Source organism: Scyliorhinus torazame, chromosome 5, assembly GCF_047496885.1.
Source record: "Scyliorhinus torazame isolate Kashiwa2021f chromosome 5, sScyTor2.1, whole genome shotgun sequence".
Classification (NCBI taxonomy): Eukaryota; Metazoa; Chordata; class Chondrichthyes; order Carcharhiniformes; family Scyliorhinidae; genus Scyliorhinus; species Scyliorhinus torazame.
The window spans coordinates 112014964-112038450 of NC_092711.1; the positions used below are offsets into that span (position 1 = coordinate 112014964).

The window sequence follows — 23487 nt, forward strand, 5'->3', positions numbered from 1 at the left end:
TGGTGTCCGGCGCAGCTGGGTACGTAAGGCTCCTAATCACCCCAAACGTATGCGGCCCGCAGGCGGTGAGCAATATGACCACCTGGTGCTCGTTTTCAGTGATATTGTTTGCCCGGAAATAGTAACGCATCCGTTGCGTGTACTGGTTCCAGCTTTCCAGCGCAGTATCAAAAACATCCAAACGTTCGTACAGAGGCATGGTATAATAGAAAACAACTTCCAACCTGTATCCAACAAAAATCCAGGGAGGTGGCTTCAGCAGTGTAGACAGCTATTCACTTTTACCTTCGTCGCCAGTTTTGTAAGGGCCACGAAGAATCCAGCACGAGTTTTAAGGATACAAAATAATAAAGTTTATTTACTATAACAATATATACATAGTAGTAGCAGTAACTTCCCTTGCTACCTTCTCCTTCCTCCTGGTTCCTGGACTGGCCAGCTTATTTATAGTAGGAGTTTCTCCGCCCCCCTCATTGGGGAAGTTCATACTCCCATAGGATTGTGGGATAATCATTAGTCCCCAGCCAATCGTCAGTAGGCAGGTTATAACAGATACTGTACACAATTATAAATCAATTAATACTGCAAGAAAAAGGTGCACAAACCCTCCAGTATGGGTCTGTCTTGTGTGTAATTAACAGCAAAATAAAATCCCACAATTAGATGTGAACATGTCTCGGGTCTTATTTGTTCATGGGATATGGGTGTCGCCGGCTGTGCCAGCATTTATTGCCAATTCCTAATTGCCCTTGGGGGGCAGTTAAGAGTCAACCACATTGCTGTGGGTCTGGAGTCACATGTATAAAGATTATTATTATTAAGCCAGACCAGGTAAAGGTGGCAGATTTCCTTCGCTAGCAGGTAAAAAGAACAGGTGTTTTGTTTTTCTTCATCAAATATTTAGATCGTATATTTTTGCTTTGACTGCAAAAAAAAATTTATGTTACAAGTTTCAATTTCCCACAGCCTTCGGTTGCTGAAATGCAAAATCTTGCAGATGCTGGATATCTGAAGTAGAAGCAGAACATGGCAAAACTACACAGTAGATCTGGCAGTGTTTGTGGAAAGATACATAGAACATGGAACGATACAGTGCAGTACAGGCCCTTCGGCCCACGATGTTACACCGAAACAAAAGCCATCTAACCTACACTATGCCATTATCATCCATATGCTTATCCAATAAACTTTTAAATGCCCTCAATGTTGGCGAGTTCACTACTGTTGCAGGTAGGGCATTCCACGGCCTCACCACTCTTTGCGTAAAGAACCTACCTCTGACCTCTGTCCTATATCTATTACCCCTCAGTTTATGTCCCCTCGTGCCAGCCATTTCCATCCGCGGGAGAAGGCTCTCACTGTCCACCCTATCTAACCCCCTGATCATTTTGTATGCCTCTATTATGTCTCCTCTTAACCTTCTTCTCTCCAACGAAAACAACCTCAAGTCCATCAGTCTTTCCTCATAAGATTTTCCCTCCATACCAGGCAACATCCTGGTAAATCTCCTCTGCACCCGCTCCAAAGCCTCCACGTCCTTCCTATATTGTGGTGACCAGAACTGTACGCAATACTCCAAATGCGGCCGTACCACAGTTTTGTACAGCTGCAACATGACCTCCTGACTCCAGAACTCAATCCCTCTACCAATAAAGGCCAACACTCCATAGGCCTTCTTCACAACCCTATCAACCTGGGTGGCAACTTTCAGGGATCTATGTACATGGACACCTAGATCCCTCTGCTCCATCCACACTTCCAAGAACTTTACCATTAGCCAAATATTCCGGACTCCTGTTATTCCTTCCAAAGTGAATCACCTCACACTTCTCTACATTAAACTCCATTTCCCACCTCTCAGCCCAGCTCTGCAGCTTATCTATGTCCCTCTGTAACCTGCTACATCCTTGCACACTGTCGAAAACACCACCGACTTTAGTGTCGTCTGCAAATTTACTCACCCACCCTTCTGCGCCTTCCTCTAGGTCATTGATAAAAATGACAAACAGCAACGGCCCCAGAACAGATTCTTGTGGTACACCACTTGTAACTGAACTCCATTCTGAACATTTCCCATCAACCACCACCCCCTGTCTTCTTTCAGCTAGCCAATTTCTGATCCACATCTCTAAATCACCCTCAATCCCCAGCCTCCGTATTTTCTGCAATAGCCTACCGTGGGGAACCTTATCAAATGCTTTACTGAAATCCATATACACCACATCAACTGCTCTACCCTCGTCTACCTGTTCAGTCACCTTCTCAAAGAACTCGATCAGGTTTGTGAGGCATGACCTACCCTTCACAAAGCCATGCTGACTATCCCTGATCATATTATTCCTATCTAGATGATTATAAATCTTGTCTCTTATAATCCCCTCCAAGACTTTACCCACTACAGACGTGAGGCTCACCGGTCTATAGTTGCAGGGGTTGTCTCTGCTCCCCTTTTTGAACAAAGGGACCACATTTGCTATCCTACAGTCCTCTGGCACTATTCCTGTAGCCAATGATGACATAAAAATCAAAGCCAAAGGTCCAGCAATCTCTTCCCCGGCCTCCCAGTGAATCCTAGGATAAATCCCATCAGGCCCCGGGGACTTATCTATTTTCAGCCTGTCCAGAATTGCCAACACCTCTTCCCTACGTACCTCAATGCCATCTATTCTAATAGCCTGGGTCTCAGCATTCTCCTCCACAACATTATCTTTTTCCTGGGTGAATACTGACGAAAAATATTCATTTAGTATCTCGCCTATCTCTTCAGACTCCACACACAACTTCCCATCCCTGTCCTTGACTGGTCCTACTCTTACCCTAGTCATTCGCTTATTCCTGACATACCTATAGAAAGCTTTTGGGTTTTCCTTGATCCTACCTGCCAAATACTTCTCATGTCCCCTCCTTGCTCGTCTTAGCTCTCTCTTTAGATCCTTCCTCGCTACCTTGTAACTATCCATCGCCCCAACTGAAACTTCACACCTCATCTTCACATAGGCCTCCTTCTTCCTCTTAACAAGAGATTCCACTTCTTTGGTAAACCACGGTTCCCTCGCTCTACGCCTTCCTCCCTGCCTGACCGGTACATACTTATCAAGAACACGCAGTAGCTGATCCTTGAACAAGCTCCACTTATCCAGTGTGCCCAACACTTGCAGCCTACTTCTCCAACCTATCCCCCACCAAGTCACGTCTAATGGCATCATAATTGCCCTTCCCCCAGCTATAACTCTTGCCCTGCGGTGTATACTTATCCCTTTCCATCACTAACGTAAACGTCACCGAATTGTGGTCACTGTCCCCAAAGTGCTCTCCTACCTCCAAATCCAACACCTGGCCTGGTTCATTACCCAAAACCAAATCCAACGTGGCCTCGCCTCTTGTTGGCCTGTCAACATATTGTGTCAGGAAACCCTCCTGCACACACTGTACAAAAAACGACCCACCTAATGTACTCGAACTATATCTTTTCCAGTCAATATTTGGAAAGTTAAAGTCTCCCATAATAACTACCCTGTTACTTTCGCTCTTATCCAGGATCATCCTCGCCATCCTTTCCTCTACATCCCTAGAACTATTAGGTGGCCTATAGAAAACTCCCAACAGGGTGACCTCTCCTTTCCTGTTTCTAACCTCAGCCCATACTACCTCGGAAGATGAGTCCCCATCTAGCATCCTCTCCGCCACCGTAATACTGCTCTTGACTAGCGCCACACCTCCCCCTCTTTTGCCTCCTTCTCTGAGCTTACTAAAACACCTAAACCCCGGAACCTGCAACATCCATTCCTGTCCCTGCTCTATCCATGTCTCCGAAATGGCCACAACATCGAAGTCCCAGGTACCAACCCATGCTGCCAGTTCCCCTACCTTATTTCGTATACTCCTGGCATTGAAGTAGACACACTTCAAACCTCCTACCTGAACACTGGCCCCCTCCTGCGACGTAAAATCTGTGCTCCAGACCTCTATACTCTCATTCTCCCGTACCCTAAAACTACAATCCAGGTTCCCATGCCCCTGCTGCATTAGTTAAACCCCCCCCCCCCCCAAAGAGCACTAACAAATCTCTCCCCCAGGATATTTGTGCCCCTCAGGTTCAGATGTAGACCATCCTGTCTGTAGAGGTCCCACCTTCCCCAGAAAGAGCCCCAGTTATCCAGAAATCTGAATCTCTCCCGTCTGCACCATCCCTGTAGCCATATGCTTTACATTTCAGGTCTGTGAACTTTCATCAGAGCTGCACTGTATCAGTGCACATTTGGGTTGTGGGGGCGAAACCCACGCAAACCCGGGGAGAATGTGCAACTCCAAATGGACAGTGACCCAGGGACGGGATCGAACCTGGGACCTCGATGCTGTGAGACAGCAGCGCTAAGCACTGTGCCACCGTGCTGCCCTTCAAAGACATTTCTGAGGTGGGGTCACTATACAGTGAGACCCACACTTGAGCTGGAGTGTTCACAATTGTGAGGTGCTTAAGAGGCGGTGGAAGATCGTTTCGCTGGAGCATAGTGGGAAATTCTCAAGAAAGCTCATACGTCAGAGCATAGCAGGAACACTGTGAATTCCTGAGAGCTGTGGCACTTTGGTTTGGTCTCAGGAAGTAAAAGAAAATTACACAGCCCAATAATTAGCCAAAACCTTTCTGGGGAAATAATCAGAGAAAGTAGGAGGTTCCATTGAGAATTTTCATTTCAGGTTTTCGTGATTATGCTTTTCGATATAAAGTATAAAATTTCATCTGAGACAATGTTCAATTAGTAGTATTTGCTTTACTTGTTCCTTTCATCGTGAAGTGTATTTGTTTTGAACCGTGGAATCCTGTGGTGTTATTTCTTTCAGTAAATCGTTGAGTGTTTGAATTTCTCTTTAATCATTGACAGTCCTTACTGGGATCATAATGATGTATATTGCCCAGAAAGAGGCTATTTGGTCCATCATGCCCATTTTGGCAGAAAACAAGCAATCCATTCTCATCCCACAGACTAGCTCTTGCACATTTGTTCCGTAAATTATAACACTTCAGATGCTTTTCTTTACTTCAGTGGGTTTTCTGCTTCAACCGTCAACTTAGGCCGTGGGTTTCAGATCCCTCCACCCTTTGGGTGAAATAGATATCTCCACAATTCTCTAATCCTTCCATCAATTCCACTAACTTAATGTTTCAGTTGATAACACTCTCACCTCTAAGTGAGAACATTATGAATTTAACTCCAAATGCAGGAATCAGCACCACAATCTAGGCTGAGAGTCCAGCAGAATACTGCGCTGTCAGAGCTGTTGGCTTTTGGATAAGATATTAAACTGAGGCAATGTCTGCCTCATTATCTGTAAAAGTCCCATGTCACTATTTCAGCAAACAACAATCCCCTATCTTGTTCAATATGTATCCCCCCCATCAACATCACAACAGATTATCAGATGGTTATGTTGTTTGTGGGAGTTGCTGCTTTTCGTATATTAAAACAGTGAATCAACTTCAAAAGCACTTTGGGATTCTGGTGATGGTGAAAAGAGCGATATAAATGTGAGGATTTCGGCAGCACAATGGCGCAGTGGGTTAGCACTGCTGCCTCACGGCGCCAAGGTTCAATCCCGGCTCTGGGTCACTGTCCATGTGGAGTTTGCACATTCTCCCCGTGTTTGCATAGGTTTTTCCCCCACGACCCAAAAGATGTGCAGGATAGGTGGATTGGCCGCACTAAATTGCCCCTTGATTGGAAAAAGTGAATTGGATACTCTAAATTTAAAAAAAAAATGTGAGGATTTATTTCACTCTGAATCTATGTCCCTGGTTATAGATCTTTCTGTTCCTTTCCATCCACTCTAACTCGAGCCCTCATGAGTTATCAATGTCAATTAAATCTCCCCTTAGCCTCCTCTGTTTTTTACAAACATCAAATCTATCCTTTCCAGTGTTTCCTCACAGTTAATTTTGGTGTGAATGAGGTTCAGGGAATGTTCCCTAATTTCTCTTCCCTGATCGTATGATTGAGATAATTCTTGTTGGGAGCCTGTTCGATGTCAGCCACCAACAATCCCATAGGAATGACCATTTTATTTCTGTAATTCTGTGCAGTTGTGTCCCTCGCACTTCCAGTGAAGTGGAGGGCAGTTTTTATTGACAGCTTCAGTGGATTGAAAAACATTTGACAGAGCTGTGCACAGACACGATGCAGTTTGAATGAAAGTTCACAGTCTTGAAATGTTAATGATGTTTCACGCTTCAAGATAAAACCAGACTGCCTGAAAATTCCAGCAGTTTCTCTTTTTTTTTGCAGATATCAATCATCTGCAATAATTTGTTTAGTTTAACTGAAGAGTGTTGAGAATGTGGAACTCATGACAAAAAGTCATGTTTGAGTAGGAACCCGATTAGTAAAGTAACAGCATTAAATTATCATCACCATTGAGAGTGGAAAGGGATTCACATTGTCATACCATTTACTGATACAGTAGCAGAGCCACACCAGGAGAGACCATTCAGATACTTCACGTGTGTGTAGTTAGGTGTGTCCCAGGAACGGGGATTTCCTCAGTTCTCCCACCTGCCCCCAGTTTCAACGTTTCCAAGGATTTAAAATACAATCTGTCCATTCTTACTGGCAAGACGTGGTTCAAATGTGTATGGGGAAGGAACTCCTTGTTCACGCCACTGCTGAGTCTCCAGTGAGTTCATATGTAACTTTCTTTTGTTAATCACACCCGGGATAGAACTAGAACAAAGAACAAAACAGGCCCTTTGGCCCTCCAAGTCTGCACCGACCATGGTACCTGCCTAAACTAAAACTTTTTGCACTTACAATGTCTGTATCCTTCCATTCCCACCCTATTCATATATTTGTCTGGATGCCCCTTAAATGCCGCTATCATACCTGCTCCGACCACCTACCCAGGCAGCATGTTCCATATAGTACCGGAGTAACTATAACTATAGGTACCCTACTCGTATTCCAACTATCCAACTCATCAGACTCATTTGATTCTTCCCAACTTCCTTCTCTTCGTGAACCTCTGAAGGTAAAACATGATTTATATGTACCAACCTAATCTTTCCACTATGAAACATCTTAACAAAATATGTGCCAGACCCACATATTTTCATGACGCTTCCTGGTAGCCACTTCAAACACTTGTCATGTTCTTTCAACCTTAACTTTCTGGTTCAACTTAAGACTTGTTTCTCTCACTGTTGCTTCACAGCTCCAGGGTCCAAGGTTCAATTCCCGGCTTGGGCACTGTCTGTGCGGAGTTTGTATGTTCTCCCCGTGTCTGCGTGGGTTTCCTCCGGGTGCTCCGGTTTCCTCCCACAAGTCCTGAAAAATGTGCTGTTCGGTAATTTGGACATTCTGAATTCTGCCTTCATATACTCGAACAGGCGCCAGAATGTGTCGACTCGGACCTTTTCACAGTTACTTCATTAAAATGTTAATGTAAGCCTACTTTAAAGATTATTATTATTGTATTTACCACACTGTGTAAAAAAATATGGCTCAAGGACTGTGGTCTTCGGTTCAAATATCAATTGATCTAAAAATTGGATATCTTGGTGTGGTGTTTCAATCGAAATTCAATCAGAAACAACCCAGCATTCGTCACTGTGCAGAATGTGCTCTATCCTTAATGATCTATTGAGCTGCTCGCAGAAAAATACTTTTCACTGTACCTCGGTACACGTGACAATCAGCAAATCCAATCCAATCCAATCCTCGCCAGAGAACCGACGCGCAGGCGCAGCATGAAATTGTGAAATGAGCATGCACAGAAGCTGTGCTGCAGCTGCGGAGAGATAGTGATGAGGTCTCCGCAAATGATGAGAAACAGCAAGTTTTGGGAAGGTAATGGAGGGGGAAGAGTGGGTGGGAAGGCTTTGTAATTTCACAGTGGAAACGTTCAACCCATAGTAAGACCCTCCCAGTCCTGATTTTGCATCAAGTTAGGAAGTAATTTTGGTGCCGCCTTTCCCCTGCAAGGCCCCAGTTAATGGCCGCCATCTTTATGTGGGCCAGGGGGAAGGTCGGCGCATGCGCGCCCGCCATCTTTCACCAGGGCAATGAGCAGCCGTACGCGTGCGTGGCGAGAATGTTGTGGAATTCTATCCTGGACTGACAATGATGGATTGTGGAAACGCCTTTTACAGGGGACTAGAAGGGGAGGATTTACACGCAGCAAACATAAACCAAGAGAAATGTTTGTCTCTTCTCAATTTTTATTCCTGGATTGACGGATATTCCTTTTTTTATGGGACATCAGAAGAGCGGAATTTGAAGGAAATTCAGGGGTTATTGGGTTACGGGGATAGGGTGGAAGTGAGGGCTTAAGTGGGTCGGTGCAGACTCGATGGGCCAAATGGTCTCCTTCTGCACTGTATGTTTTATGTTCTATGAAATAGGGAACAACAATGTCATGGAGTGATTTGAAAAGAACAATGAGAATTGAAATAAAAATAGAAAACTCTAGATAAACTCAGCAGATCCGACAGCATCTGTGAAACGAAAAACACGCTTAATGTTTCGAGTCCATATGTCCCTTCCCAGAACTGAGAATTTTAAACTGAGTTGATTCAGTCAGTTCCTTTTCACAGCCTGCCTTTGTGTTTTTGTCGGTTCTCTCTCACTCTCTTTAGTTTTAAATCAATTTCACAGGGTGTTAGAAGGGGAGGATTTGAAGTCGTCCAACTCAAACCAAACATCACATCAGGATCTGACAGTCACCCAATTTATCGCAACCTGAATATCGGAATTTGAACATGGAAGGAAAAAGTATTGTTCACTCGGACTATCGACAAAGTTTCAGCCAAGCATCTGGCCTGTCGGAACATAAACTCAGTCACACTAGGGAGAAGCCATGGAAATGTGAGGATTGCGGGAAAGGATTTAATTACCCATCAGAGCCTTAAACTCATCGGCGCAATCAAACTGGAGAAAAACCATTTACCTGCTCCCAGTGTGGGAAGGGATTCACTCAGTCATCCACCCTGCTGAAACATGAGCAAGTTCACACTGATGAAAGACCTTTTAAATGCCCAGACTGTGGTAAATGCTTCAAAAGTTCTGGGAACCTGATGACCCATCAAAGTGTTCACACTGACGTGAGGCCGTTCACATGCGTTCATGTGGGGCTGGATTCAGACAAGCATGTCACCTCACTGTACACCAGCAAGTTCACACGATTGAGAGGCTATTCACCTGCTCCCAATGTGGGAAGCGATTCACTCGGTCATCCCACCTGCTCACACACCAGCACACTCACACTGGGGAGAGGCCATTCACCTGTTCTGAGTGTGGGAAGGGGTTTACTCAGTCGTCTGATCTGCAGTCACACCAGCTAGGTCACACTGATGAGAGATCTTTTAAATGTCCAGATTGCAGGAAGTGCTTTAATAGTTCAATGGGAACTGGTGCGCCATCAACGTGTTCACACTGACGAGAGACCGTTCAGGTGCTCTCATTGCGGAACTCGGTTCAGGCAAGCCTGTCATCTCACTGCACACCAGCGAATCCACACTGGAGTGAAGGCATTCACCTGCTTCGAGTGTGGGAAGGGATTCATCAATGCATCCAACCTGCTGACACACCAGCGTGTCCACACTGGGGAGAGGCCGTTCACTTGCTACGATTGTGGAAAGGGCTTCATTAAGTCATCCCACCTGCAGACACACCAGCGGGTCCACACTGGGGAGAGGCCGTTCACCTGCTCTGTGTGTGGGAAGAGTTTCACTCAGTCATCCACTCTGCTAAGACACCAGCGAGTCCACAATAAACTACAATGATTGGATTTTGCTGATAATCACATCCCAGATTCCACATGTTCATTTGATTGCATTTCTGCTGATGTTAATAAGCTCCATCCCATTCTCGGGTCTTGCTATTGTGGAAAAAAAGTCAAATAAACCAGGTTTTAGTGAAATATACAGTGTGTCTGGTGTTTCTAATATCTCAAACAAGTTAGCTCCTTTTGAAGAGCTCGCATCTCCCCATCTCCTACATCCTCAAATTCAACAACTGCGAGGAGCTCATAGAGTTTCTTCTCACAAAGACTGAGACAATCCAATCTTCGAAGATGTAACAAGCATCTGTATATTTAGATCTTGTCGATTGTCGTAAATCTGGACTTCTGGAAAGCATTTGATAAGATGCTGCACAGAAGGTTAATTCACAAGGAGAGATCACATGGGATTAGGGGTAATTTATTAGCTTAGATAGAAGACTGGCTAACGGACAGGAGACAGAGAGTCAGGATAAATGGGTCTTTTTCTGGATGGCAAGATGTAACTAGTGGGGTGTCACTGAGTTTGGTTCTTGGGCCCCAACTATTTACAATCTATATTAACAATTAGGAAACAGGGATAGAAGGTTCTCCAGCCAAATTTGCAGATGACACAAACATCGAACATACAGTACAGAAGGAGGCTATTCGGCGCATCAAGTCTGCACCGACCCACATTAAGCCCTCACTTCCACGCTATCCCCGTAACCCAATAACCCCTCCTAACCTTTTTGGACACTAAGGGCAATTTATCATGGCCAATCCACCTAACCTGCACATCTTTGGACTGTGGGAGAAAACCGGAGCACCCGGAGGAAACCCACGCAGACACAGGGCGAACGCGCAGACTCCGCACAGACAGTGACCCAGCGGGGAATCAAACCTGGGACCCTGGCCCTGTGAAGCCACAGTGCTATCCACTTGTGCTACCGTGCTGCCCAAATAGGTGAGACAGTAAGTTTTAATAAGGAAATAAGAACCTTACATATGGACATAGATAGGTTAGGAGAATAGGCCAAAATGTGGCAAATGGAGTTTAACATAGATACGTGTGAGGTCATGCATTTTGGTCGAAAAAATGGAAAGGCAACTTATTATCTAAATGGTTAAAGACTTTGGGGTGCTCCAATGCAGACAGATCTGGGTGTCCTTGTGCATGAGTCACAGAAAATGAACATGTAGGTGCAGCAGATAATAAGGAAAGCAAATGGAATGTTGGCATTTATAGCAAAAGGAATTGAGTACAAAGGTAAGGAAGTGTTGTTGCAACTATGCAAGACATTGGTATGACCACACCTGGAGCATTGTGCATAATTTTGGTCCCCTTATTTGAGGAAAGATGTAGTGGCATTGGAGGCAGTTCAGAGGAGGTTCACAAGATTTATTCCAGAGACGAGGGGGATGTCGTATGAGGAGAAATTGAATAGTTTAGGCCTATACTCTCTAGAGTTTAGAATAATGAGGGGAGATCAAATCGAGGTGTACAAGATGCTAAAAATATGGATAAAGTAGACGTGGAGCAGATGGTTCCTCTTGTGGGGCATTCTAAAACGAGAGGTCATAATCTTAGAATAAGAGGGAGCAAATTTCAAACAGATTTGAGGAGAAACTACTTCTAAAGGGTTGTGAATCTGTGGAATTTGCTACCCCAGAGTGCCGTGGACAGTGGATGCAGGGACAGTGAGTAAATTTAAGAAAGAGTTAGACAGATTTTTAATTGATAATGGGCGAATGGCCTAATTCTGCTCCTGTGTGTTATGAATTTATGAAGAGGCATCTGGATGGATACATGGGGCGGGATTCTCCCATCCCGCAGCAGAGTGTCCACGTCGTCGTAAACGCCGTCGTGTTTTACGGCGGCGTGAACGGGCCACTGCCAGGAGTAATTCTGGCCCCTACAGGTGGCCAGCCCAGCGCTGGAGTGGTTCACGCTGCTCCAGCTGCCGATCCTGGTGCGAACTGTGCCCCACGGGATCCGCACATGCGCAGTGGCCTCTTTCAACACGGCGGTCCCGACGCAACATGGCACAGGAGTACAAGGGCTGGCGTGGAAGAAATGAGCTCCTCTCCCCCCTCCACGCTGAGTTCCACCGGCTGAGAGCAGATGTGGACGGCACTGGTGGGATTCAGTATTTTCACTACGGCTGCTCGGCCCATCCCGGGCTGAGAATCGGCAGGCCGACCGCGTAGAGCCGTCCGCGCTGGCCAACCACGCTGGCGCCAATGGCGCTGATTGTCCGCTCTGCGAAGAATCGCGTGCTGGCGTTGGTGGGGGGGGGGGGGGGGGGGTGCGTGGCCCCGTCGCAGGGATTCTTCGGTCCGGCCCAGGTTCTGGAAGAATCCCGCCCAGGATAAGGGACTAAACCAGGTAAGGGCAGAAGCATTTTTTTAAGTTAGGGCATCATGACTCCATGGCTTGGAGTGTCGAAGGACCTGTCCCTGTGCTGTACTTTTCTTTGTTCTGGATTGTGGTGTCTGCCCTGGTATTCATGTGACTGAACAGATCTTTAAACACAAAGGGCAGGGCGTCCCGTGAGGTCGTGGATCCGGAGGGCAGGATTTGTTTATTTTTCTTTCTTTCTCTGCTTCACAAATAAGACCTTGGGTCTCAAAGGGTAATGCAGTTTGATGGACAGGTTGTCTGTATTCTGAACAATGGGTAACAAGCTCCGCCCAGTCATTCAAAACATTGCCCCCAAGAAAGATGGCGATCGCGCATGCGTCTTGCTGCATGTTGTCCCCAATAAAGATGGTGACCGTTAACGCTGCGGCCACCAGTCCCGTTCGTGGTAAATGGACCCGGTTTGTCCGCTTTTTTGCCTTTCGGTTTACACAACATGTTTGAGAAATCTCCGATCCTTCTCACCTTCCGTACCAATATTCTCTCTTCGCGTGTGCGAATTCGCCAGAGAAGTGCCTGTCAATCGCCATTACTTGCAGTGCGCATGCTTTAGTTGCATCCCTCATTCACTCTGATTGGTTGGAGGACCGGCCACTCCCGCCCGCTCTCCCTATTGGTCCGGAGCTGCCGTCAATCACCTCCGGGGCATTGAGAGCGAGAGCATGCGCAGTCCGGCTGCGGGGCTCAATATTAGCGCGCAGGCGCAGCGTCAAAGAGCTTGGAGTATGCGCAGTGTGATTGATGTCTCGGGCCTTGTTTGTGCCGAAGAAGCGGAGTCAGCGGGTGGGAGGAATTGGACTTTGTGGATCCGCAAACCCTTCACAATCATTGTCTGTGCTGAGAGTGGAGACATGAAATGGTGGAGATAGTGAGAAGGGTTTGGATTTCAGCCCAGGAAGGAGGGAGAGTGTGTGGGACGGGATTTACAGATTTGGGGGGAACAAGAGAAGGAAAAATGTTCCAGAGAAACTAGAATTGTCTGTTCAGAATTAGTTTTGCTTTTCCAGGGTATTAGAAGAGGAGGATTTACAGACTGAAATTCACATCAAGATCTGACACAGCCACCTGATTCATCAGGACCTAAATACTGTTGTCATTTACAGTGGGAGGAGAAATGTTTGTTCTGTCTTTGAATGAAAATTTCAAACATCAGTGTGACTGGGAAAGCACCAAGACACTCACACATTGAGTGAGAGTGTTTCAGTGAACTGACTGTGGAAAGAGCTCTCACAGCCTGAAAAAACATCACCATTCACAGTGGGGACAAACCGTACATGAGCTCTGTGTGTGAATGAAGCTTCAACTGATTGTACAAACTGGAGAGACACAAGGATACCAGCACTATGGAGAAACCGTGGAAATGTGGGGACTGTGGGAAGGGATTCAATTATCCATCTCGGCTGGAAACTCATCGACGCAGTCACATTGGGGCTAACAAAATGGAGAAACCATGGAAATGCGATGATTGTGGTAAAGGATTCAATTATCCATACCTGCTGGAATACCATCGACAGAGTCACACTGGGAAGAAGCCATTCATCTGTTCCGAGTGTGGGAAGGGATTCACAACATCATCCCACCTGCTGTCACACCAGCGTATTCACACAGAGGAGAGACCGTTCAGCTGCTTTACCTGTGGAAAGAGGTTCTCATGTTCATCCAACCTCAATGCACATCAACGAGTTCACACTGGGGGGAAGTCGTTCACCTGTTCCTTGTGTGGGAAGAATTTCGCTGGTCCATCCGGTCTTTGGTCACACCAGCAAATTCACAGAGGGGTGAAGCCGTTCACCTGTTCTGTGTGTGGGAAGGGCTTCACTCTGTCATCCAACCTGCTGTCACACCAGAGAATTCATACTGAGGAGAGGCCGTTCAGTTGCACTTCCTGTGGAAAGAGGTTCAGGTCTTCATCCAACCTCCGTGCACACAAGCGGGTTCACACTGGAGAGAGGCCATTCACCTGCTCCATGTGTGGGAATGAATTCACTAATTCATCCAGCCTCCAGTCACACCAGCGAATTCACACAGAGGAGAAGCCATTCATTTGCACATACTGTGGAAAGAGTTTCAGGCAGTTATCAATCCTCACTGCACATCAGCGCACTCACACTGGAGAGAGACCATTCACTTGCTCCGAGTGTGGGAAGGGATTTACTCAGTCTGGCAGCCTGCATTTACACAAGCGCACTCACACCGGGGAAAGGCCGTTCACCTGCTCTGAGTGTGGGAAGGGATACACTCGGTCATCCCACCTGCTGACACACCAGCGAGTTCACAACTGTCTGCAGTGTTTGGATTCTGCTGTTAAGCACATCCAGGATTGATAATCTGACAATATTTGGTTTGTTTCTGCTGACATTAACAATCCCTATAACTGGCTGGAGTTTAATATTCTGGATCTGTCACTGATTTTCAGGATGTGGAGATGCCGGCGTTGGACTGGGGTGAGCACAGTACGAAGTCTTACAACACCAGGTTAAAGTCCAACAGGTTTGTTTCGATGTCACTAGCTTTTGGAGCGCTGCTCCTTCCTCCGGTGAATGAAGAGGTCTGTTCCAGAAACACATATATAGACAAATTCAAAGATGCCAAACAATGCTAGGAATGCGAGCATTAGCAGGTGATTAAATCTTTACAGATCCAGAGATGGGGTAACCCCAGGTTAAAGAGGTGTGAATTGTCTCAAGCCAGGACAGTTGGTAGGATTTCGCAGGCCAGATGGTGGGGGATGAATGTAATGCGACATGAATCCCAGGTCCCGGTTGAGGCCGCACTCATGTGTGCGGAACTTGGCTATAAGTTCCTGGTACCCTGAGAGCCCCGCCCCTCATTCACTGATTGGTTGGAGGACAAGCTGTTTCCGTTAGTCATTTTGCTACCCCCTATTGGTCAGGAGCTGCCGTCAATCATTGCCTGGGCATTGTGAGGTGTCAGGTGAGAGGTCAGTGTTAGCACTGGGACTGCGGCGCCGAGGACCCGGGTTCGATCCATGTGGAGTTTGCATATTCTCCCCGTGTCTGCGTGGGTCTGACCCTTGGCTATAAGCCCTGATTTTCAGGGCTGCAAAGTTCCATTTAAAGAGCACCATCTGTGATTTTTTTGCTTTAATTCAGGAACTTGTTGATAATAAATTTATGAACTTTTCCTTCAGCACAAAATGGATCTTTAGTGCAAACTCTACAATTCACTGTCTCTGGGTAAAGTTGAGCAAATGACCACAGGCTGACTGGTTGTGATTTAACCTGAGGCACACCTCTGGCGAGGAGCAAGGTTGAGAAGGCAGGCCTTCATGAATAACCTTGACTGATGCCCTTGCTCTGCATTACAGACCAGCTGTCTAGCCAAGTGAGCTAAACTAGCAATACTATGGCTAAGATTCCACTGATTAACATCACCAATTAGAAACTGGTGATTAATCCTTGCTGACAATTCTTACTGACTGACACATTCTTCACAGTGACACCTCCACTATCAAAGTAAATTCTCAAGGAACTTAAAAGAACTTAAAGTCACTTATGAGCACTGAAATTAAAATTGCTGAAAAGAGAAATGTTGCTGAAGCTTTTCATTTTGTACTTATCAGGACAAACAGAAAAATGCCAAATTTCAAATGATCACAATTAATACAACAGGCGTCAAGAGGGCTGATTGGTTTGCAAGTGCACTCTGATTGGCTGAAACATTGATGTTGAGAAATCAACAGAAAACTACAGGTTCCTTGAGCTTCCGAGTAATTCAAAAAAAGTTGCAAGTCTTGATCATATTCCAGAGAACTGGTGCCTGCATATGAAAGTATGTCGCTTTTAGCAAAATAAAATGAGTCCTGTTACGAGCTGGACTGATTATCTTAAATTGATTGTCAGTGTAGCTATTAGCGCACTTAGGATTGTGCAGATCAATGGCAATTTTTATTGCGCTTTAAAAAAATAACTTTGGAGAACCCAAAGTTTTCCAATTAAGGGGCAATTTAACATGGCCAATTCACCTACCTTGCACATCTTTTTGGGTTGTGGGGGTCAGACCCACGCAGACACGGGGAGAATATGCAAACTCCACACGGATCGAACCCGGGTCCTCGGCGCCGCAGTCCCAGTGCTAACACTGACCTCTCACCTGACATCTCACAATGCCCAGGCAATGATTGACGGCAGCTCCTGACCAATAGGGGGTAGCAAAATGACTAACGGAAACAGCTTGTCCTCCAACCAATCAGTGAATGAGGGGCGGGACTCTCAGGGTACCAGATCTGCAGAGAAGCGACCACACAGGCGCACGTGCCAACTCAAAAAAAGGTTTCTCTCCTCAATTTCTAACCTGGATGCATCGTAATGATTTTTGTAAACCGAGATTACAGCTATCGGGTAAAAATTAAACAGATTGGGCCTTATTTTCTTGAAAAAACAAATAATTGAGTAGTGACCTGATACAAAGCTTTAAAACGATCTGTGAGTTGGACAGGGGAGAGGTGGAGCGGATGCTGCCAATTGTAAAGGAGTCGCAAACTGGGAGCCAGGAATAAACATGGGCGGCACAGTGGTTAGCACTGAGAAACGGTGCGGGATTCGTCGGTTTCGTGCTTAACACCGAGGAGGCTGACAAGCACTGTTGCTTCACAGCGCCAGGGTCCCAGGTTAAATTCCTGCTTGGGTCACTGTGTGGAGTCTGCATGTTCTCCCCGTGTCGGTGTGGGTTTCCTCCGAATGCTCGGGTTTCCTCTCACAAGTCCTGAAAGATGTGTTTGTTGGATGAATTGGACATTGTGAATTTTCCCTCTGTGAACCTGAACAGGTGCCGGAGTGTGGTGACTAGGGGTTTTTCACAGTCACTTCATTGCATAAGCCTACTTGTGATAATAAAGATTATTATTATTGTAAACTAGGTCATAAATACAAGAGAGTTACTAATAAGTCCAAGAGGGAGATATAGACACATTTCTTCATTCACTGGATTAGAATGTGCAACTTGTTACCAGGGAAGGAGTTGTGGAAAGTGCTGGGATATTTCCAAAAGGAAATGGGACAAGCACATGAGAAAAGGGAATGGAAAGATCAGCTGACAGGCTGAGATGAGGTGGATAGAATGGAAGGAGATGTGTCGAGTATAATCAGCAGCAGAACAGTTGGACCAACTGGCCTGTTCATTGTAGAATCTAAGTAATTCAATGTAAACGTCTTTTACACAATATGAGGATTGCAGATGGGAAATTCAAACCAAACATCATGTAAGTCCTGACAGTCTATCGATTCATCAGGAGTTGAAAATCATCGGCCTTTCAATGTGGAAGGAGAAATGTTTGTCCTGACTAAAAGAAAAGATTGCAAACATCAGTGCGACTGGAAAAGCACTGAGGCATATACACACTGAGTGACTCTTCCAGCGAACTGACTGTGCAAAGAACTTTAACCAGCCACAGAGTCTGAAAACATATTGCACCATTTACATCAGGAAGAGACCGTACTCAGGCTGTGTGTGGACCAGGCTTCACATCAGGAAGTGACCGTACTCAGGCTGTGTGTGTGGACCAGGCTTCACATCAGGAAGAGACCATACTCAGGCTGTGTGTGTGGACCAGGTTTCACATCAGGAAGAGACCGTACTCAGGCTGTGTGTGTGGCCCAGGCTCCACATCAGGAAGTGACCGTACTCAGGCTGTGTGTGTGGACCAGGTTTCACATCAGGAAGAGACCGTACTCAGGCTGTGTGTGTGGACCAGGTTTCACATCAGGAAGAGACCGTACTCAGGCTGTGTGTGTGGACCAGGCTCCACATCAGGAAGAGACCGTACTCAGGCTGTGTGTGTGGCCCAGGCTCCACATCAGGAAGTGACCGTACTCAGGCTGTGTGTGAGGACCAGGTTTCACATCAGGAAGAGACCGTACTCAGGCTGTGTGTGTGGACCAGGTTTCACATCAGGAAGAGACCGTACTCAGGCTGTGTGTGTGGACCAGGCTCCACATCAGGAAGTGACCGTACTCAGGCTGTGTGTGTGGACCAGGTTTCACATCAGGAAGAGACCGTACTCAGGCTGTGTGTGTGGCCCAGGCTCCACATCAGGAAGTGACCGTACTCAGGCTGTGTGTGTGGACCAGGTTTCACATCAGGAAGAGACCGTACTCAGGCTGTGTGTGTGGACCAGGTTTCACATCAGGAAGAGACCGTACTCAGGCTGTGTGTGTGGACCAGGCTCCACATCAGGAAGTGACCGTACTCAGGCTGTGTGTGTGGACCAGGCTTCACATCAGGAAGAGACCGTACTCAGGCTGTGTGTGTGGACCAGGTTTCACATCAGGAAGAGACCGTACTCAGGCTGTGTGTGTGGCCCAGGCTCCACATCAGGAAGAGACCGTACTCAGGCTGTGTGTGTGGACCAGGTTTCACATCAGGAAGTGACTGTACTCAGGCTGTGTGTGTGGACCAGGCTTCACATCAGGAAGTGACCGTACTCAGGCTGTGTGTGTGGACCAGGCTTCACATCTGGAAGAGACCGTACTCAGGCTGTGTGTGTGGACCAGGTTTCACATCAGGAAGTGACCGTACTCAGGCTGTGTGTGTGGACCAGGTTTCACATCAGGAAGAGACCGTACTCAGGCTGTGTGTGTGGCCCAGGCTCCACATCAGGAAGAGACCGTACTCAGGCTGTGTGTGTGGACCAGGTTTCACATCAGGAAGTGACTGTACTCAGGCTGTGTGTGTGGACCAGGCTCCACATCAGGAAGAGACCGTACTCAGGCTGTGTGTGTGGGGACCAGGCTCCACATCAGGAAGAGACCGTACTCAGGCTGTGTGTGTGGACCAGGTTTCACATCAGGAAGAGACCGTACTCAGGCTGTGTGTGTGGACCAGGCTCCACATCAGGAAGTGACCGTACTCAGGCTGTGTGTGTGGACCAGGCTTCACATCAGGAAGAGACCGTACTCAGGCTGTGTGTGTGGGGACCAGGCTCCACATCAGGAAGAGACCGTACTCAGGCTGTGTGTGTGGACCAGGTTTCACATCAGGAAGAGACCGTACTCAGGCTGTGTGTGTGGACCAGGTTTCACATCAGGAAGAGACCGTACTCAGGCTGTGTGTGTGGACCAGGCTCCACATCAGGAAGTGACCGTACTCAGGCTGTGTGTGTGGACCAGGTTTCACATCAGGAAGTGACCGTACTCAGGCTGTGTGTGTGGACCAGGTTTCACATCAGGAAGTGACCGTGCTCAGGCTGTGTGTGTGGACCAGGTTTCACATCAGGAATAGACCGTACTCAGGCTGTGTGTGTGGACCAGGTTTCACACCAGGAAGAGACCGTACTCAGGCTGTGTGTGTGGCCCAGGCTCCACATCAGGAAGTGACCCTACTCAGGCTGTGTGTGTGGACCAGGTTTCACATCAGGAAGAGACCGTACTCAGGCTGTGTGTGTGGACCAGGCTCCACATCAGGAAGAGACTGTACTCGGGCTGTGTGTGTGGACCAGGTTTCACAGCAGGAAGTGACCGTGCTCAGGCTGTGTGTGTGGACCAGGCTTCACATCAGGAAGAGACTGTACTCGGGCTGTGTGTGTGGACCAGGTTTCACATCAGGAAGAGACCGTGCTCAGGCTGTGTGTGTGGACCAGGTTTCACATCAGGAAGTGACCGTACTCAGGCTGTGTGTGTGGACCAGGCTTCACATCAGGAAGTGACCGTACTCAGGCTGTGTGGACCAGGCTTCACATCAGGAAGAGACCGTACTCAGGCTGTGTGTGTGGACCAGGTTTCACATCAGGAAGTGACCGTACTCAGGCTGTGTGTGTGGACCAGGCTCCACATCAGGAAGTGACCGTACTCAGGCTGTGTGTGTGGACCAGGTTTCACATCAGGAAGAGACCGTACTCAGGCTGTGTGTGTGGACCAGGCTCCACATCAGGAAGTGACCGTACTCAGGCTGTGTGTGGGGACCAGGTTTCACATCAGGAAGTGACCGTACTCAGGCTGTGTGTGTGGACCAGGCTTCACATCAGGAAGAGACCGTACTCAGGCTGTGTGTGTGGACCAGGTTTCACATCAGGAAGTGACCGTACTCAGGCTGTGTGTGTGGACCAGGCTCCACATCAGGAAGTGACCGTACTCAGGCTGTGTGTGGGGACCAGGTTTCACATCAGGAAGGGACCGTACTCAGGCTGTGTGTGAGGACCAGGTTTCACATGAGGACGTGACCGTACTCAGGCTGTGTGTGTGGACCAGGTTTCACATCAGGAAGAGACCGTACTCAGGCTGTGTGTGGACCAGGTTTCACATCAGGAAGTGACCATACTCAGGCTGTGTGTGTGGACCAGGCTTCACATCAGGAAGAGACCGTACTCAGGCTGTGTGTGTGGACCAGGTTTCACATCAGGAAGTGACCATACTCAGGCTGTGTGTGTGGACCAGGCTTCACATCAGGAAGAGACCGTACTCAGGCTGTGTGTGTGGACCAAGCTTCAACTCACCATCCAACACAGACAGTTAGAAGGACACCGGCACCATGGAGAAACTGTGGAAATGTGGGGACTGTGGGAAAGGATTCAATTCTCTATCTGAAGTGGAACCAGACCAGGACCAGAGTAGCAGGTTTATGAGAATAACATAATCTCCAAGTTCCCCCCCAACTCATACACTGTCCTGACCTCTCTGATATCTAGTGCTGCATGAACAGAAATTTCCTCCAATTAAATATTGGAAAGACTGAAGCCATTGTCTTCAGTTCCTGCTTCAACCCTAGCTGCCAACTCCATCCCTTTCCCCAGCAACTTTCTGAAGCTGAATAGAATGGTTGAGAGCCTTGGTGTCATATCTGACCAGAGATGGGATTCCGGTTGGGGCTATGCCTGGGTAGGTCGCACGTTCGGCAGCTCCTGCCGTGAACGGACTTTTGGGCCCTTCTAAGGAGCCCCAGCGGCACTTGGACGATGATTCCCGGTGTGGGAAGGCAGCAGTGAGGTTCCCCCAGCACTGTGTGGAGTGGACCAGGAGCGGAGTGGTCAAAAAAGTGGCATTAGAGAAGAGAGGAGAACGGGTGAGAAAAAGCAAGATGGTGGCGGGCGGAGACCAGGCAGCATGGGCTCAGTGGTCTCGGGAGCCGCAAGAGTTTCGGAGAAGCTGCTTTGCGGAATTGAAGGCGGAGATGTTGGCCCCGATGAGGTTGTCGATTGAAAGGCTGGTGGAGACCCAGAGGATGCAGGGGACAGCGATTAAGGAGGTGCAGCAAAAGGCCTCCGAGGACGAGATCCTGGGCCTGGCGGTGAAAGTGGAGGCGCACGAGGCGTTGCATAAAAAAATGGCAGAAGAAATTTGAGGATCTGGAGAACAGGTCGAGGAGGAAGAATCTGCGGATTCTGGGTCTCCCTGAAGGTGTGGAGGGGTTGGATGTTGGGGCGTATGTGGCTACGATGCTGGGTACGCTGATGGGTGCGGGAGCCTTCGCGAGGCCCCTGGAGCTGGATGGGGCGCACAGAGTCCTGGCGAGGAGGCCGAGGGTGAATGAGCCGCCGAGGGCTGTGGTGGTGAGGTTTCACCGTTTCACCGACAGGGAGTGTGTCTTGAGATGGGCGAAGAAGGAGCGGAGCAGCAGGTGGGAGAATGCTGAAATCCTCATTTACCAGGACTGGAGTGCAGAGCTGGCCAAGAAGAGGGCAGGATTCAACCGGGCCAAGGCGGTTCTCCACGGAAAGGGGGTGAAGTTCAGCCTGTTGCAGCCAGCGCAGCTATGGGTCACGTATCAGGACCGACACCACTACTTTGATACACCGGTCGAGGCGTGGCCCTTTATCAAAAATGAGATGCTGGACTCAAATTAGTGGTTTGTAGCATGCTATGGGGGATGTTGGGGAGTGGGAGAGGGCGATATTTGTGTTTTTTCTGTATGTGTGCTGGTTTGGGAAGGGTTGTTCCCCGCGTTCAATGGGGAGGGGGCGTTCCCCGCGTTCGATGGGGGTGGGGGGGGGAGTGTGTGCTGGAGGCCCTGGGCCTTTGGGGAATGGGGCGAGGTTGCAGGAGAAAGGAGCTGCGCCATAGGGGGCGGGGTCGGCCCAGGCAGGGATCGTAGGCTTTTACCCACGGAAAGGGGGGGCGGGGCCTGATGCGGGGGGGCGTCACTGGACTGGAGTACACATTGGTTTGTAGGGGGAGTGGAGGGGGGGACTTGAGCCGCCCCTTTGGTGGGGGACTTTGAGGGGGAATCCAACAGGAGGATCGGTGGCAGAGGCGTGAGTGGCCGGGGTCAGCAGGAGTCAGCTGACTTATGGGAGTGCAGTGGGGGGAGCAGGGGGGTTAAGCAATTGCTTGGCTGGGGGATGGGCACGTGGCCGGCCTAAAAGAGGAGATGGCTAGTTGGCAGGGGGGGGGGGGTGGTCATCCGAGGGGGTAGTCCCCCGATCCGACTGATCACGTGGAACGTGAGAGGCTTGAATGGGCCGGTCAAGAGGGCCCGGGTGTTTGCGCACTTAAAGGGACTAAAGGCAGACGTAGCCATGTTACAGGAGATGCACCTGAAGGTTGCGGATCAGACCAGGCTGAGGAAGGGATGGGTGGGGCAGGTCTTTCATTCTGGGCTGGATGCGAAGAACAGGGGGGGTCGCAATCTTGGTGAGCAAATGGGTGACTTTTGAGGCGGCGGGTATTGTGACGAATAAGGGGGGCCGATATGTGATGGTGAGTGGTAGGCTGCAGGGGGCTCGGGTGGTGCTGGTGAATGTGTATGCTCCAAACTGGGACGATGCAGGGTTCATGAAGCGCATGCTGCGCCGGATTCCAGATCTGGTGGCAGGTAATCTGGTAATGGGGGGGACTTCAACACGGTACTGGACCCGGCACTGGATCGGTCTAGGTAGAGGTCGGGTAAGAGGCCCGCTGCGGCCAAGGTCCTGAAGGGGTTTATGGATCAGGTGGGGGGAGTGGATCCGTGGTGGTTTGCCAGGTCAAACTCCTTGTTCTCTCATGTGCACAAGGCCTACTCGCGAATAGACTTTTTCGTGGTAAGCAGGGCGCCGCTCCCGAGAGTGGAGGGGACGGAGTATTCGGCCATTGCGATTTCGGATCACGTCCCGCACTGGGTGGAGCTGTAGTTGGGGTGGGCGAGGGGCCAGAGTGGCGCATGGATGTGGGACTGCTGGCAAACGAGGAGGTTTGTGGGCGGGTTCGGGGGTGCATCCAAAGATATGTGGAGGCCAATGATAATGGGGAGGATTCGGTGAGTGTGGTCTGGGAGGCGCTGAAGGCAGTGGTCAGGGGGGAGCTAATTTCAATCAAGGCCCACAGGGAGGAGGGAGCGGATGGAGAGGGAGAGACTGGTAGGGGAGATACTGAGGGTGGATAGGAGGT

The 23487-nt window shown here is 48.5% G+C and overlaps 1 protein-coding gene and 1 long non-coding RNA gene across 2 annotated transcripts; both read left to right on the forward strand.

Moving 5' to 3' along the window:
* The first annotated feature begins 7204 nt into the window (after positions 1 to 7204).
* Positions 7205 to 9911, forward strand: LOC140419449 (uncharacterized). Its single transcript, XR_011945795.1, has 2 exons — positions 7205 to 7433; positions 8646 to 9911. It is a non-coding gene; the product is annotated as an uncharacterized lncRNA (long non-coding RNA).
* A 3196-nt stretch (positions 9912 to 13107) lies between these two features.
* Positions 13108 to 16001, forward strand: LOC140419451 (uncharacterized). The gene has a single exon (XM_072503319.1). It carries the CDS (start codon positions 13513 to 13515, stop codon positions 14491 to 14493), a length of 981 nt encoding a protein of 326 aa, XP_072359420.1. The 5' UTR covers positions 13108 to 13512; the 3' UTR covers positions 14494 to 16001.
* Positions 16002 to 23487: the final 7486 nt, after the last annotated feature.

Excerpts from the sequence above, each read along its gene's own strand:
- LOC140419451 (XM_072503319.1), top strand. The coding sequence starts at position 13,513 with ATGGAGAAACCGTGGAAATGTGGGGACTGTGGGAAGGGATTCAATTAT.